General features: G+C 32.8%; 1 protein-coding gene and 1 pseudogene across 3 annotated transcripts; both read right to left on the reverse strand.

The window, feature by feature from the left end:
• Window positions 1–1,036: 1,036 nt before the first annotated feature.
• On the reverse strand, window positions 1,037–5,133 carry LOC102663704 (protein EIN4-like; annotated as a pseudogene).
• Window positions 5,134–8,243: 3,110 nt separating this feature from the next.
• LOC100816781 (AT-hook motif nuclear-localized protein 14) lies at window positions 8,244–14,183 on the reverse strand. Of its 3 annotated transcripts, none has more exons than XM_003554678.4 (6): window positions 13,609–14,183; window positions 13,239–13,291; window positions 11,325–11,456; window positions 9,271–9,423; window positions 8,667–8,955; window positions 8,244–8,603 (listed from the first exon to the last, which is right to left on the reverse strand). In XM_003554678.4, the coding sequence occupies exons 1-6, from the start codon at window positions 13,985–13,987 to the stop codon at window positions 8,539–8,541; spliced, it is 1,071 nt and encodes a 356-aa protein (XP_003554726.1). In that variant the 5' UTR covers window positions 13,988–14,183; the 3' UTR covers window positions 8,244–8,538. The 3 variants fall into 3 exon arrangements, with proteins under 3 accessions (XP_003554726.1, XP_006604863.1, XP_040868682.1); XM_006604800.4 differs by having other exon boundaries at window positions 8,244–8,618; XM_041012748.1 differs by having other exon boundaries at window positions 8,244–8,594; window positions 13,609–14,138.
• Window positions 14,184–18,048: the final 3,865 nt, after the last annotated feature.

An 18,048-nucleotide genomic window follows, 5' to 3' on the forward strand; every position in this document is an offset into this window, starting at 1 on the left:
ATGATGACGGAGTCATCGTCTTTCCATGTGCAAGGTCTTATGCGGATATGTTGAGAAAGGGTGTGTTGATGTGGTGGCGGTGTGGCGCGGATGATGAGGTCTCCAATTAGGCCATTAGTGGAAAAAGGAAAAGTGAAAAGGCAACAAAGGTGTCACCTTATTCTAAAATGTGAAAATTATATTCCAAAATAGGTTTAAATGATGTGGAATACCTACTCCAGAATATAATTTTCACATTCTGAAATAGTTATCCCAAAATATGATATTATTTTAGAATGACCATTCCAAAATAGGAGGGGTGACTAATGAGGGATATTTTTGAGGGTTGAAGTCTTTGGGAGATGCATGAAATAAAAAATAGAGGTGCATGAAGTACAAGTCAAGTATAAAACGTGCTAAAAAAATATTGAGGATTCTTTTTCTTACATTTGAGTTTAGATGGAGTATTGGTAAAATTTTATAAATTTGAATTTTACTGTAACATGTCAAATCAAAAGTTGGTTTATAATTTTTTGAAGGTCTTGCTAGCAAGTGTTTTTAGAATATTGGTTAAAAAATTAAAAAGAAAAAAATATTTATTATGTAATTTATTAGAGAGCATAAAAAAATCATGTGCAACACAATTTTTTTGTCTTTCAATAAAAATATTTCTACTTTAAATTTCTTAAATAATACTGTTAAGGCACTAGTTATCATTTTTGCCTTCTTGATACCTCTAAAAAAAGAATTTTTTGATAATTTATTCTTCAATTTTTGTAAGTTTCTTTTAATTTGTATGCATTTAATTTAACAGAGTATAAAACGTGCTAAAAAAATCTCTTAAAATTTGTATGCATTTAAGACGAGGCCAACTGTAATCAAATAGCAAGAACTATACACATGATAGCCTTAACTACTACCAATTTCTACAACTTTATTGAATAACTATTACTATCACAACCATATATATTCACCATTGTGCAACATACGTTGAAAAATCAAAGCTTTGGCACATTCATCCATCTTTTAATAAATAAATGCAAGAAAGTATACGCAATTTCAGAATTTTGCATTTCATCGTTTTCTGTTTGATGATGGGAAGCGGTTCTATACACCTTGTATAAATCCATAATTCATTGTACGGTAAAAAGATCATACAGAAAAATGGTTAGCAAAATGTACCTAGTATCTAGTATATTTAGTTTGTTATCAATTTCAGGTTCTCTTTCAAAATGTCAAAATAATGAATTTTGAGGAACCTAAAAAATTTGAGACATTTAAAATTGTTCTCACAATTTTTCACCTGCACGGTGCAGGACTGTTCTAAGTTCATCTGCCATCTCATGAAGGAGGATAGGTTTTCGAATCAATCCATTCATTCCCACCTGTAGACATCTCTCCTTGATGTGTTCTTCTGCACTTGCAGTAAAAGCAATGAACAAAGAAAAAAATTATGGCTTTGGAACTTCCGAATCCTTCTTGCAACTTCAAAACCATCCATTTCTGGCATGTGAAGATCCAACATAATAATTTTGAATGAGTTACCAGAGGCACTTATAGCACCAAGACATTCAAATCCTGATGAAACAGCAGTTACTTGACACCCCAGTTTCTCGAGCAGCTTCTTGGTCACAGTCCTGTTTACATCATCATCATCAGCCAAAACAACCTTAAGCCCCCTAAACTGAGAGTTTGAAAACTCTTTGGGAGCAAGAATGAATCTTCCATGAGATGATCCTATCTGAAACTTGAGAAGAAGTGTCATTCCTTGTGCTAAACCCAGAGAGTTAGTTGATATCCAAATATTACCTTGCATCATCTGCATATTATTCCATATTGTATCAATACTCAGAATTACAAACAACAATCACACCACAATAAACTAAACATATTTCAGTTGGTTTATCACTGAACTACTGAAGGCTGCTCTCGACCAACCCACAATCAGCTTGGTTTTAGGCCCAAGGACAGAATCCTTCAGTTATAGACAGGTGTTGACAGACACGAGATAAATTAAAGGTCATGACATAAAAAAAAAGCCTTGTCCCCTTGGCTGAAACATGCAAGGAGAGAAATCTGTGCAAAATTGAATGTCAATATCACAGTACCACATACTAGAGATCAGTGATTTTGGATTAACAGATCAACTGTAATTTGACTTTCTCAATGAATAATTAGAAGAAACCCTTCCGCTAAAGTGACCACTAAAAGCAGACAAAAATACGGTCCATAAATGTGTCTAATTACCATTAGAGCCATTGCATATTGGCAAAGTCAGCATTATGATTTTAACTGAATGGCAATGACTGTCACTTTAAACTTAAAGATTTCCAATAATACAAAATCCTAATGCTTTAATGAAAAACAGTAAATGTAAAGGAGACATATATCAATGAATATAGTCAAATTTGGAACAGAAAGTCTACTTTGAGCATTTTAGGAGGCCACTGTCATTCAGCATCATGAGTCCATATTGCAAAACAAACAGCAAACTAAATAGGGGTTTTCTATATGAAGGCTGTTTCTTATTCTTAAAACTGACCTGATAGTTACACTACCACAATCTAATTTAATTTATAGTTTCATCACTTACACTACCACAATCTAATTTTAATTTACAGTTTCATCACTTACACTACCACAATCTAATTTTAATTTACAGTTTCATCACTTACACTACCACAATCTAATTTTAATTTACAGTTTCATCAGACATTCTCAACATCATTAACACTTCTCCAATGCATCATTCACTGACTCAAATAATTGAGGGTTCAATCCAATAATCATCTTCTAAGCATAAAATGTAATGCTAAGGGTTACAGCCAACACAATTCGTACAATTAATGCAGCAGCACATAATTTCTCAAAAGGGGGATAATGGTGCTTTTTAATAAACAGTCAAAACTTAAACATAGGAATATCTATATAACTAACAGAAAATGATACATAAATTTTCATAAGAGAATGATGCACCTACCTGCACCAGCGTTTTGCACATGCTGAAGCTCAGGCCTTCCTTAAGTTCATTGTTGCAGTGATTTCTACCAGTATAATTTCTTGTTGAAACTGATTCATCTGAATGGAAACTAATACCATTTATCTGAAAATTAAATTTTATATGAACATACTCATTTTGTATGCTTGATCTCCATATTCCAAAACTTCTATCATCTTTATCTCCGCTATCACTTTCAAGGTAAACTTGAAAAGTGAGAGTCCCTTTATCATATATGTTCAATAAATAGCCAATCATATGTAAAATTACTTGGAAAGTCCTTGCCTCATCACCTATGACCAGATCAGGCAAAGACTTGTCAACATCAACTTCAAGACCAAAGCCTTTATATATACACAAACACTTGGCAGTGCAAGAAGCTTCCCTCATCATTGAATGTAGATGGAAAGGTTTCATCTCTAACTGGAAGCTTCCATTGTCATTTTCTGCAATCTCCATCACATCATTAATCAATCGCGATAGTGCATTGCTAACTTTCAAAATTGAGTCAATAACAATCTTCTGTTCAGGTCTTATATTATCCTCTTGAAACATTGAAAGCAAGCCCAGGATTGAATGCATAGGTCTCCGCATTCCATGACTCATAACTTTCTCAAACGAGCTCCTAGCCTTCCTTGCCATCATTGCATTCTTTTGAGCCTGTTGCAACGCCCGGTTTTGCTCTGCAAGTTTCTGGCTCATTAGCTGTGACTCTTCAAGAACAGACGCATGAGACAATGCCACAGCCACCTGGTCAGCAACAACTTCCACTATCTCCATTTCATGGGAGGTCCAAGCCCTGGAGTTTGAATTTGGAAGAACCAAAACCAGTACACCATAAGATGTTTCAACCAACTCTGGTGTCCCTCCTTTGAAATTCGAAACATGAAGTATTGGCAAGCGAATGGCAGCCACAGCACCAGAATCCCCAGATCCACCACCACTACTTGCGGCTCCTAGTGCAGAATCAGGCCTCAAAATCCACACCCCTTGGCTCTTCTTTATGTCCAACACATCAGGATCACTGATAGCAATAGAATTGTGAAAACTCCTCGCTGAGCTTGGTTTCAACTCATGAGTCAAATGCATTTCTCTCCTATCCTCATCAGGCATCCATACTGCACAATTGTGCAAATCCAATGCCTTGGAAAGCTCAACAAGTGTGGTATACAAGATGGTATGCTTATCCAGAGATTTCCTAATCTCACAAGTGAGCATCCTAACATGCCAACTAGCTTCCTTCTGTTTCTTCATCATCCCAACCTCTTGGCCCAATTCCAACACATTCTGCCTCAAAAATAGCTCCCTCACTTTGATTTTCAGCAAAAGAGGAATGAGTGTGGGAAAGGAAATTGCAGTGGCACAAGAAACAAGAGCAGTGAGGAACTTAGCAACAGTAAGGGAAAGAAACAACTGGAAGGAGTGAGGGCCATAGTAAGTATAGGCATTGAGCAAATGGGTCAATCCACAGAGAACTATGAAGGCAATGAATTGAAGGAAGACCAATTTAAAGGGGACATTGGAGCAGCTCACAAAGTAAAGAAGCTCAAGGGGTATGGAAAAATATGCAATGGCAATGAAAAAGTCACTCACTTTCTGACAAACCAGCACGCTGTGGATGCTCCAAAGCCCTTCCTCATCACAATTGCACTGTGAATATTCCACATCGTTGGCATAAACAGAAAGCACCATAACCAACAACAAGAACAACAAAAGAAGCAAACCTCTTTCCATGGCAACAACTCAGTACTACTTTTTTCCTTTTCTAAACCATACCTCAAAGTTAATAGCTCAAATAAATTGACATCACAATTGCCATACACATTACAATATAGATCCAAACTAAATTTAATTTAACATATCTATAAACTAAGTTCTTCAAGTTACGTAGATTTATAAATTCTAATCCCAATTTAAGTAGTTATAGACTTATGGTTAACTAATTGGATAGAACAGGAAAAGCTCACACTACTCACTAAAAAATTGGGGGTAGAAACAGAGAAGATAATAAGAAAGCAGGGCTTCCCAACGACAAAGAATAAAATTTCAATCCAAGTTTGAAGGGAGCACTTGATAGGTCTTGAAAGCAGCGAGAGAGAGAGAGGGAGTGGGACCCACACAGCTTTACATGAACTGAACCGGGACTGGCTTGCTCTTCTCACATACCTTTACATGTAATAATAAATGTCTTTAGTCACTATTAATTATAACATAAGATTTCATAATATCACTTACAATAATAATTAAGTTAAGCAAGTATACTTGTTCTTCAACCCAGGACCGTCATTTTATTTTTTTTAAATTTGAAAGTGTGATGCGATGCATGAATGGGAGCGAATCCAGTGTTGCACTTTCGTGTACTCCTACTCGTACTTGGGATATTTAAAATAAATTGGATTAATTGACAATTGCTTAAAATTTTAAAATACAAAACTCCTTCTAATTTAATACTCGAATACCAACCTTACTAACAAAAATATTGTCACGTTTTCATTGTATAAAATATTTTAGTCTTCCAGTAATTTATGCATAATGAATTATTCAGATTTATAAAAAGGACCTCTCCTGTTAAAACCCAATATATCTCTTTTTATTATTCTGTATTTCTCGAAGAAAAGAAGGTGAAAAACAAGTTTGACTTTTGGTATTTTTGTATACTGTGATGTGAGTCTGTGACCCACAAAAATGACAGTGCGCTATCGTGCTGTACTGCTGAGATGACCGTCGACAGGATTCGGATTCTCCCTCGACCAAAATATCCCACACTCTCTTTTTGTTTAGAAGGGATAGATAATAACTAAAAACAAAAACAATAACTTTTAAGTTTTTTTTTACTGAAAAACTTTTAAGTTATTTAATATGAGACTAAGTGAAAGAAAATGAAAAAAATAATATGTATGTAAAATAATACAAATATCTTAAATGGAAAAAAAGAGAAAGTATTAATAAAATAACTTTCTTTTTATTATATAATAATAAAAAAATCTTTCATTTCTTTTTTGTCCAAATTGTTGGAAAGAGTGGAAAACAAGTCTATATAAAATCCAATTGTTTTGATGTGATTAAACTTTCAATTTCACATTCTTAAAGTATTACTTTCTCTTTTATATTTATTTTACTGCAACTTTCTCTCGTATATAGTCTTTAAAGTAAACAAATTGTATAGATAATTAGAAACTATACTAAATTTTCCCTCAAGTATTGGAAAAACATTCAAATTAATTTCTAAACATTAATAAAAAACATTAATATATGGACTAAATAGAATAATAGATGAATATTTAATACTTTAAGAATTACTCATATACTTTAATGATTTATTTTATTTGTTCGCTTCTAAACAATGAAAAATCATAAATATTCAATTTAACCGTGTCAACTTATGATAGTTTGGTCCTTAACAAATAAAAAATTAAAACTTAATTTTTAAACGTACAAAAAATATAACAAATTCATCATATCATTAAATATCTTTTGTTAACCTAAACATCTTTATATATGTGGTACCTTTATATCTATTTGTCATCGAAAAAAATATTAACTATGTTATTTTCTCGAGACTAAATTATCACATACAAGTTTAGATTTTTACTATTTTTTTTTGCCTCTTTTCACAATTACTCTTTCTTTTATTTCTTTTTTTCTCGCATATGACAATTTAGTTTATCTATGAAATCAACACACCTAACATTCTTTTCAATGACAAATGGGTCTAAAGATGCCACATAGACAAAGACATTTGGGTTAATGGAGAAACTTACAATATAGGAAATTTGTTGCATTTTTTTTTTTTTGCACTTGGAACTAAATTTTTGTTTTCTATCTTTTAGGATCAAATTATCACAAGTTGACACATTCAAGGACCAATTTGAATGTCTAATCATTAAAATTTGAACAGATTAAATATTGTGGTGTTTTTCTTTCACTTACAATCATTTCATATTTCTATAAAATAAAATTGGCCAGATGATGATAGGATAGAGATTTCTATTTATTAATCACTTTATTAGTGTTTATCATTTTCCTTTATTTTCTCTTTTTGTCATATGATATTTACATTTTTTTAATCTTTTCCTTTCCTTTTTCCTTTCTAGATGTTAAATAGCATTTGAAATCTATTGATTATTTTCCTATCTTAGTGGGGAAATTCTTGTTTCAAAATTATTTATTAATTGAGATAAATATACATTATAAAACTGAGATAAAAATATATTACTAATACTTTATATAAGAACATTATTTTCAATTTGTTGAGAAATATTTTAGAACACTTTGATAACATTCCTTTCAAAAAATGGAAAAAGGAAACGCACTTGAGGTTGAGAGTTGATATAGTTTTAACTGGGCTATTTAATATCTGATTCAAAAGGTAAATCACTGTGACATTCATATTTATTATTCAACATGGTCGTCCACTTACAAATGCCATCATTACAGGTGCAATTACCACCAACTCTTCTATCAATTGTTTAAAAAAAAAAAAGAACTAATATTAGATGTATGAAATAAAAAAAAAAAAATTTAAGTGAATAATTTTTATCATATAATTAAGCTTAAGTGAATAACATGTTATATCAGTTCTATACATCATTTTTAATTATCTCATACTGTTAACTAAATTAAAAAATTGCGTAAACAAATATGTGGTTAAAAATTTGTAAATCTGATATACATTTGTAACGGATTCCATCTATTTTAGTATGTATAGTTAAGACTTTGCCTAATTGCGTATTTGTCTCTCAGAATTGACAATTCTGTTCACTTTGAGGCACATTTTGTACATTGGTAATTAACAATGTAAACAGAGGACATGTTAAGGATTTAAAAAAAAAACGCCATTGAAATTTGACAGTGTAACTTTAAAATATCCCTTAAATTTTTCATACACTCAAAAATCAAAATATTCTCTAACAAACAGTCAACACTTATCTTTTCAAGACGTGCGTAAAAACCACTGAAATAACTTTCACCTTTTCTAACAAAGTTCTTTCATAAACATTAGAAGAAAACCAAACTTTTGTTAACATGCTAAAAAAGCTACCAACTATCCCAAACTTTTTTAGTATGTCCGTTCTATCTAACTCTCCATCGGAATTGATAACCAACTTTAATAATCGTATGAGAAAAACACTATTGAAAAAGTTAATAAAAAATTACTTATTTAAAACTTCTGAGCTTTATATATAACTAACGCCACCTAAGACAAAATGAAGCCACCCATCTCACACTACACTTGAAAATTGAAGAAAATATATTCCACAGTAGATTAGCTAATCTAGGAAGCATATATCTATTATATTTATCCCGGTATAAACTAACAGGCCCGCAAAAATGAAGTAAGCAACCCCGATTTAGTGATTTATAAATACAACATGAGTAAATGAGACAGAACAATATTTTCAAGGACATCCACGAGTATTAATTTTCAGAAGCCACGATCCTTAATGAATGATGCATACTATAAACGGCATCGCGTGACAAAGACTGCTGGTATGTAGAGATATCATACATCTATCACACATTTATCACTGCTATCAAATCCAAAAAGCCATCTTGGTTTTTCAATCGGGAATTTGGTCATAGCCTCCATTCTCAGGAGACTGGTGCGCCCCATGACCTGTCCTTCCTGCAGATAGGAAACCTTATTGCACCATAATGAAAGTATTAGAAGGGGCGGGTTAGTCTGTACCTGTCAACTCAAAACCGGTATTTCTTGAATCCGGACGACCCCAGTCTGTGGATCGGGGAGGTGTTCCATGCAAACCAAGCTGTTGAATCATGAAATGACTTCCATCCATAGCTTGATGCTCATCATTTCCGCGGATTGGATTACCACTGGAAGAGTCAACTGATTGGCGGAAACCTAAACTTGATACCGGTTCACTAACTGGAGATGGCAACTTGCTGGCAGAGGCATCACCTTTTAAACCAGCACCATTATCTTTCTTGTTGTCAATAAAGAATGTTCCAACGATGACCTGTGTAGATTAACCTTTCATAAAAAGTACTTCATGCTGTAATTCTTCATATCAGGCAGTGTGAAGACAGATAAAATAGTGGAATTTGACATTAAGTAGATATAACTATATGAGGTTGGTTATATTAATCAAATGATGACATAATGTCCTAATCATAAATCATGGTCAATGACACATCATTTAAAGTCCTTAATGATTTGGCCTACAACTTTTCAAGGCATAAATGGCATATTGATCAAGACCAAGAAAAAGAGATGTAAGGCACAGCTCACATCTCCCACCCACAAATTCAGTTATAGTTCTTTCTGAAATTACCTGAACTGGACCAGCTGCTTTAAGTGGCCCACCAACTCCACCACCTATGATTTGCCCGTCAGTATTAGATAAGCATACACTGAGACCACCAGTTCGAGTTCCAAGTTCATTACGGACATAAGAACCAGTAAGTGAAATAATCTCAAACCGACCCTGATGTCAAAGCAAGAAACAGTTAAACTGTTATGACTGCAATATGAGCACATGACTATCAAATATGACAAAGCAAATTAATTTGACTAAAAAATTAACAATTATTATTTTCAGCAATAAGTCATATGTTCATTAAGCTGTAGACTATGACTCCTACTTGATAGTTAATTCAGTGACAATATTACTAGTCTACTGCTTCTTGGCACTAACTTTAAGTGAGTAGTCATAATCTAATATAGACAGTTTTCATAAAGGACCTTAGTGTCTGTGCTCTGGCAGGTAACTGAAGAATGAAGATCAATTTTCTTGTAAGAGGGTGCAAGAGCTAACTACGGAAAACAAAACCATTTTGTTAAGTTTCCAACTTTGAGCATCAGAAAAATATGGAGAGAAAATTAGTTATAGTTCTTAAATAATATTTTTAAATTAAAGTTTCTAAACCAAATTTTTTTATCAGTATAATTGAGAAGCAAGAGGATTCAGAGCAGATTTGAAAATTTTACTGATGGCAAGAGAAAAACTTAAATTAAAGGGTGAATTACATTTTCCTCCCACAAGTAATGCTTAAACTACACTTCCTTTTCCTCCAATTTTAAAAATTACATTCTCCATCCACTCCAGAATTATGTTACACTTCAGTCCAATTATAGTAAATGATCCTCTCAATGGTGGTAAACTATTATGAATAAGCCTCCTAATAGGGAAGGAAATGGATAAGATTTGAAAAAGGGCACTATAGTATCCATTCCTACACCAACATTTAAAACAAATACCCATCTCCAAACCCATACCCACATCAGTAGCAACTTTAGTGTCCATCCCTGTACCCTTTGGTAGCTACATACATTTAATGAATTTTCTTTGACAAACTAGTAAAACAAAATGCTATTTTAAATACTGAAATTAATTCTGAAAAATCAACAAAACAAAGAACATTAATTAAAAATTCTACTGCAAGTTGGATGGAAGAACAACCAACTGCTCCCATAACTAGATGAATATGAAGCCGTGAAGACTTTAGACAACAAAGTCACAACAACAGCACTTAGGGTTTTGAGATGAGAAGTACATGATCCGTGTAGACTTCGATCAATTATAATTTGCATTGTTGAATAAGTAATTAAATATTAATATTTCTAATTTTAGATTTAATATATTAAATGATGTGTGTGTGTGTGGGGGGGGGGGGGGGGGGGGGATGCCACACCTATTCCTTTAATTTTTTGCAAGTATTTATACCTGGTCCCAAACCCATTTAGTGGATACTTTCCCTCCTTGTCATGGTTAGTTTTTGGTACGCATTGGGTCCAAATACGATCGTCATCTCTCCCAGGAATATTTTTCCTCTCTGCAACTTTTAGTGTCACTGGAAACTATTTTTCAACATCCGATTATCAATTTTAGGACTTTTAAGAACGAGATAATGTTTACTAGTCCTACTAGCACCTTTGGAACTTCACCCAAAATCTTTATTTTTATTATTTGATGGTTAAAGTTTAAAAAGTGTTGCCATTACCAATAACATTGAGTGTCACAGAGACAGAAACTATCTTTTTTTATAACGTTAAAAAAAAGACAGTTTCTCTCTCCGTGACACTCAACATTGTTGGTAATGGCAACTATCTTTAAGAGGCCTATGCACATTCAATAACTAAAGTTTAACAAACATTAATCTCTCTAGGGAAGAGCGTGTAAATCTTAATTTACCCAAATAAACAATAAAATCCAAAACAACATAACAAGATTTTGAGCCTTGGTTATCTTAATACTCACATAAACTAGATTTTGACCAAAGTTGCAAGTTTCAACAGTTCCTTTTCCTTTTATAGAAAGATTGTTTGAAGAATAGCTATTAGAATATAACAAAAAGATATGATGAAAAAAAGTGACCAATATTTTACCTCATAGGTAATGCTGCCTCCTGAGGTTGCTGGCTGGCGAAGAGAGGCATTAGAGATGGAACCAGATGCAGACAGAATACACATCTCACGCCTACTTTGTTGCATAAATAACATAATTTTCTGGCCAACATCCTATTGAGTGCACAGTTAAACAGTTATAGAAGAAGCACATATACAGAAGAAAGCTGAAAATAAAACTGGACAAATGACAAAACATAATATATTCAAAATCATGGATGGAGGAAATTTTCAAGTTATATAAATAGTGGTGAACTACCAAGGAGAAATGGAATAACATCAGAAAAAATACAGAAAAGCATAGTTAACTAAAATAATTTTTTGTTTGGAAATGCAGAAAATAAATCAAGAAAAATTATTCTGACTGTTGACAGTTCACAACTTCACATCACATCCACAGGTTAGCTAGCTATTAGGCACATCCATTGTGCCTCACCTGGATTCATTATAGGAACCCTTAAGCAGGTGCAACTTGGTGAACTTCAGCCAAGGGACCCCAGTGTGACTATGCTGACCCCTAAAAGGCATTATCCCTGAATTGCAGTAGATCACTCCCTCCCAATACACCATCTCAATTACGAGACATTATTGTCACATTATTTATCAAATCTCTCTCCATAAACTCACTAAGTAACATAGAACATGATCTACCAAGAAATTACCATTTGACAAAACTGAAATCACCACAACACAGATGGATAACCATATAGGATGAACAAATACCGATATGACTATATAGGAGGGGGTGGAACAAACCATATAATAATTACTAATTAGTAGGATTGTAAATGAGCTGAGCTATTCATGAACTATTTAAACTTGACTTGTCAAATGTTCGATCAAGCTCGTTTTTTTAATTAAATAAACAAACTTGAGCTTGGCATTGAGCTCAGTAATTTAAAATTTTAAATGAACCAAGTCCATGCTTTACATATATATATATATATATATATATATAGAGAGAGAGAGAGAGAGAGAGAGAGATCTTGCTATAGCATACTACATGTTGAGCACATACTTCTATTTGTATATTATCATTTAGTATTCAAATATTTTATGAAATACTAAATTGTTAAAGTTTAAAAATAATTTAAGGAAAATTTCCACAAAAGCAAAAATAATTAAGTTAAAAATGAGCTAAAGAAACCAAACTCAAGCTTTATTTTTTATAAATAAGTCAAAAATAAAGCTTTCAGTTAAGCTCGTTTAAATAAATGAGCCATGCTGAGTAATCCATTTATTTTACAAGCCAACTCTAAATTTCAGTTATACTCTCACTAATTAGTAAGAGTCGGCAGTTGAATTTTCCAATTCTAACGATACCCAGCAGTTATATTTATAAGGCAGTAGATAATTAAAATTACATGCACAACTTAGTTGCCATTGTTAGCAGAATAGAATATAGATTGTCGGGCTGTTTATATATATATATATATATATATATATATATATATATATATATATCCAGGTGCATATATAATCATCAATTTGGTCCCTCAAGTATTACCCTCTCTCTTAAATAGTCATTAAAGTAATCAAATTATATATTGAATATCCATCAATTTAGTCACTACGTTTATATATTTTACTAATGTCCCGGGACTAATCGAAGGATTTTTCAATTTTAGAAAGACTAATTAATAGGATTTCTAATAGCTGAAAGATTGCTTATATGATTTGTTTATTTTATTAGGAACTACTTAGAAGAGAAAGTAACACTTTTTTAGGGATGAAATTGATGGTTTATTAAATAAATATAATATAATAGCCAAAACATTTGGGACTTTATTACAGGTAAGTCACTCTAGTTGCCCGGTGCAGCAAGCAAGCAGATGCAGAAATCTAAAATCAACAAACAAACATATTGGAGGTCTGTGAAGTGAGAACAACGCGTACCTCACCAGCGGCAACAGAAATCACATGCGGAGTGAACCCTTGCCCTGCATTGCCTGCATCACCCCATTAGCATCAAATTAAAATTCTGCCCTTTATCATGCATTCCATACTTTTTTAAGTTCTTAAGATGGAGTCGAAAGCATAAACCTTGAGCTAACGAAACAGTTCATACTTCATATATAACTAAGAAACACCTCAAAACTTGTATGAAATACTATACTCACTCGCAATCCCAATCTTAACAGTTTTCAAATTAGAAAGAAACACTAAACGCGAAACAAACAAACACCTCGAAATAATCACACTCCGGAAGCAGAATTTGAAATCTCCAGGAGAATTAGATAATGAAATTGAGAAAGGGAAAGCGAACCTAGAGCGAAGGAAAGGGATTTCTTGGAGGAAGTGAAAGAAGAGGAAGGGAAGGTCGGAGAGTGGGGCTTCTTGTCCGCAGAGAACGACTGAGACGACGTCGTAGCGGCTTTCTTCGCGGCCAGAGCTTGCTCCGGCGTGCCGTACTTCCTCGGCCGCCCCCGCTTCCGCTTCGCCGGTTCAAGCTGCGACGACACCGCGGACGCGACCGAGTGAGGGTACAGCATGTGGGACCCATCCGCGTTCGGCAAGAGACCGTTGGTCGGCGACGCCGTGGTCGGCGGCGGCGGCGGCGGATGCTGGTGCTGGTGCTGGTGGTGTTGTTGTTGTTGCTGGTGGTGGTGGAAGAAAGAGGTGAGATGGTTGTCAATAGGTTCCATTTTTGAGACACAAAGATGTGTGTGCTGCCAGGGCTCGCACTGCAAATTTTCTTTTTAGATATTTTTAATTTATTTTTATAATGAAAACAAAACACTCTATCTTAGAAGGACGGAGAGACTCTCAAGTCTGAACTGAAACCTCTGATTTTTGAGTCACATTCTCTTATTTTGACCCATCATCATATCTTTTTTATCCATCATCTTAGTAAGTATTTATTAAATTTGATAAAAAAAAATTATTATTATTTTTCTAGAAGATCATTTTTAGGATTTTCTTTACCAACAAATTTATTCTCATGTATTCGGTGACTATATTTTCATCATCTTTGAATGACATATTTATCATTGAATTATATATTTAAAGATAAAAATAACTATTTAAATGAATTTAATTGATCCGATGTTACTTGTATGAACCACTTGTTGATAACTTCATCACATGTATCTCCATTTTAAAATTAAAAAAGTGTAATAATATTTATGAGAAGGAGTGGGACGTGGATATTTGTATGGGTGACAGACAAGTAAAGAGTAGGAGTAGTCACAGACAGCGACACTGACAACCAAATATACATAACCGATAAGGGTTGGGCTTCGTCCTAAATCCTAGTCACTCACTCACTCACCTCGCCTTAGACCCTTTACCTCATTTTATTTATTTCTTAAACGGCTTATATTCTCCCTAAATTCTAGCTGCCTAATATACACGACAAAGGACAAACATTTCTCTTTCCTCTCCACACAAATAGAAGATTTTTCCTTTCATTTGACTAAAACAAATTTCTCTTTCTTATTTTCTGTTTAATTATAATTGGATTACAATTTTAACTTAACTCTTAATCCTTACATGTGTTTTTTTAATTTAAACAAATAGATTTTTAAAAAGTTATAATTAGAGAGAGATTCACGTTAAATTTTTTGAACACAGCAGTTCTTATAGACATTTTAACTTTTTTTAATATAATATATATGCATAATTATAAATTTTTTTCTTAATTTGAAATGATGTAAAAAAGATCATAATATAAATATTATTGTCACATTAATTTATAAGAGTATTTATTTTCTTTGCATTTTAAAACTTTTGAATTTTTTTCTAGAGATGATAATAGGATGTATGTTTTACATGAATAATATAATCAACACAGGTATGTTTGGCTTAAGAAAGAAAGTAAAATGGAAGAAAATAAATTTAGTAGAAAGTGAGATGATTGGTAAGTTTTTGGGGAAAAAATAAAATAAAGGGAAAAAAGTTATTTTTTTAAAGTAAAAGGAAAAAAAATGTATACAAAATGACATAAAAAATAAGCATCCCAAGTACTTTTAACTTTAAGGTGTCAATTTTTTCTCATTGTAAAACTAAATGACAGAACGAAAATAAATTACACACTTTTATGTTATTCTTCATTCTCTCATCTTGGCTTCTATTCTTTGAAATAGACCATATATGTATGACATAAACTAGCATGACAATAACTTGCATGATTAAATTTTTATTTTGGTTTGTATACTTAACATTTATTTTTAATCAAGTCTCTTATATGATGTTTATATTCAATTTGGCTCCTATAAAAAATGCTGGATAAATCATTTTTTTTCCTTTGGTAATTCGGGATAAATCATTTTTTTTCATATCTAGTGACTAATACCAAGGTCATTTTATGACAAGTCAAACCATCACTTTATGTACTACTACTATTATTATTATTATGGGAGAAAGGTTTTGGAACTCTTGACTTTATGCAAAATCTTTAAAGTTTTGCAACGGTCATCCATCTAGAAGCCAAGATTGGATGTGGAATTTTGTTAGGTTGTGCTATTGGGTTTGTGAATGGGGAAACATCAATGAGTGAGAATACTATGTTAATTGTGCATCATGTGACATTCTGGGAGGAGTTGGTATAACGTAAGGTCTCTAGGACGAGGTATTAATAGACATGAACATCAGAGTTCTTCCAAGTAATCACACCTGGACCATTTTCTTATAATCACCAAATTTAAATTAACCTTTACGCGTAAAACTAAAAGGCCATTTGAACCTTTTATTTAGTAGTTATAATTCAACCATTTCATTACAATTTATTATCTGAACCATTTGAATCATTACTCAAAAGTTAAATGGTTTAGATTATTATTTTTTTAAACATTGCTACTAAGTTAAACAAAGCCTCAATTCAAACATGATAAAGTTATTTTTTTCCCCGCCGCATTAACATGGTAACTGAGAATGGGGTAAATGGCGATTTACTTTCAGAAAATGGAAAGACAAGAATAGCCATCACACAAATTCTCTCTTCATTTTAAAAGATCTATTGTTTAAAATAATACATACATGTTAAAAATTTATTTATTGCACAAGTTATTACGACAAAAATAACTTTTTTTAACTAAAATATTCTTATTTAAACAATTAGTGTAATTATAAATTAGTTAAGCATCTAAAGGTGTTGTTAAAAAATACTCCACTTTCTTGAACTATACTATTATTTAATAAAAAAGACGGATAATTTGAATTGAAAGGAATATTAACTTCATAATTAGAAAACACCAAACACCTATCTTGAAAACTTCATAATCATTTGTTTTCCAAAAGCTCTCTCACAAAAATGATAAAAATAAGCTGAACTAAGTGCTGTCACTCACTGTTATAACAAGTTTAGCAGTGGCATTAGGAAGGTTACGTGATTTTTAAGATTTGCCGTAACATAAATTAGATATTTTTTGCTCCCCGAGAGAAGAAAACATCAAACGTGGCAAAATGTTTAATTAGACTTATCATTTCCTCCAGGATCAAGGAGCATATGACATTAGAGGGGGTAGAATATTATGCATTAAGAGGGTCGAGGGTTATGACCGCTTAGACCATAAACTGGTGGTTCGCACTTTCTTCTGCCTAGTTTTTGCGCAAGTGAAGAAACTAAAACAGGCAAAAACTTAAAAATATCATTGAAACTTGAAAATCCATTCCATTGCAATTCTGTTACATATCAGAATAACTTGATAAGAAATCAACACCATTTTACCAATATAAATCACAGCTTAAGTAAAAGGAAGAAGTGATTACAAGTTACAACAGAATCCACCAAAGACAAGGAACAGTGAACAAAATTACAAAACAAAACATTACCAAAATCAACCAATAGTCACTCCCCAACAACAAAAATGATAATTTTACACCAGAAGGTGATGTCAAATACATGAATTACATGATACCGTTTGAGTTTGGTTAAAAACCAAATTTCCAGAAGTATTTTTCACAATCAGTAGTCACCACTACCCCCACTGAAAAAAAGAAGAAGAAGAAGAAAACATTGGAAAAATTGCAAACCAGGTTAAATACACCTGTATGGACCTCCAAGAATTGCAAGTTTCAATGCAGAAGCTTTAGAGCCCATCTTTAGGAGATTCACTATCAGTTGTTTCCTTCGTAGATGCCGCTGCCAAGGCATGCGAGCTTTTCATTTCTTCTAACTGTGAAACAGTATGGTACACATTGAATAAACCCTAGCATCCATCAAACTAGAAAATTGGATCGGTAGAACTCTCCCTAGATTAGTGATACTAGGATTTGCAAGTTTGCTAGAGTCACAATCCACTTATATGGTGATCAATCATTATATAGAAAGTTAACATATTTAAGAATACATCTAATAGAAGGCAAGATTTTGTAGAATCATTTGTATCCATTTTACTCCTATGTGAGGGAACCCACAATAACCAACATATCACATTCCTCCAATCCTGATAAATTTTGACTTGACAAGCAAATGTGTACATGCATGCGTATGCCATCATGTGTATTAGACGCGTATCAAGGGAGAGGGCCTTTTATATGTGAAATTTAGATGGACAAATATTGACCATTATATCTTATTATAAATTATGAAAATTAAAACACAAAATCACAACTTTTTGAAAAGGTTATGCGACTTTAAGTAACTGTTAATCTTGCTTGTCCGTATATATAAGAAGGGTAACATGTGAGTGATGAGAGGATCTGCTAATCTTGATCATACAATCAAAGTGGATGGTCAAAATTAGTTTTAAGTAAAACAATCTTG

This window comes from Glycine max, chromosome 19 (genome assembly GCF_000004515.6).
Source record: "Glycine max cultivar Williams 82 chromosome 19, Glycine_max_v4.0, whole genome shotgun sequence".
NCBI lineage: Eukaryota > Viridiplantae > Streptophyta > Magnoliopsida > Fabales > Fabaceae > Glycine > Glycine max.

Coding starts and splice junctions, on each gene's coding strand:
- LOC100816781 (XM_006604800.4), bottom strand. CDS start 13,987: ATGGAACCTATTGACAACCATCTCACCTCTTTCTTCCACCACCACCAG. Junction 9,424..11,324: donor GAGGCAGCATTACCTATGAG/GTAAAATATTGG, acceptor CTTTGACATCAG/GGTCGGTTTGAGATTATTTC. Junction 8,956..9,270: donor AAGCAGCTGGTCCAGTTCAG/GTAATTTCAGAA, acceptor TAATCTACACAG/GTCATCGTTGGAACATTCTT.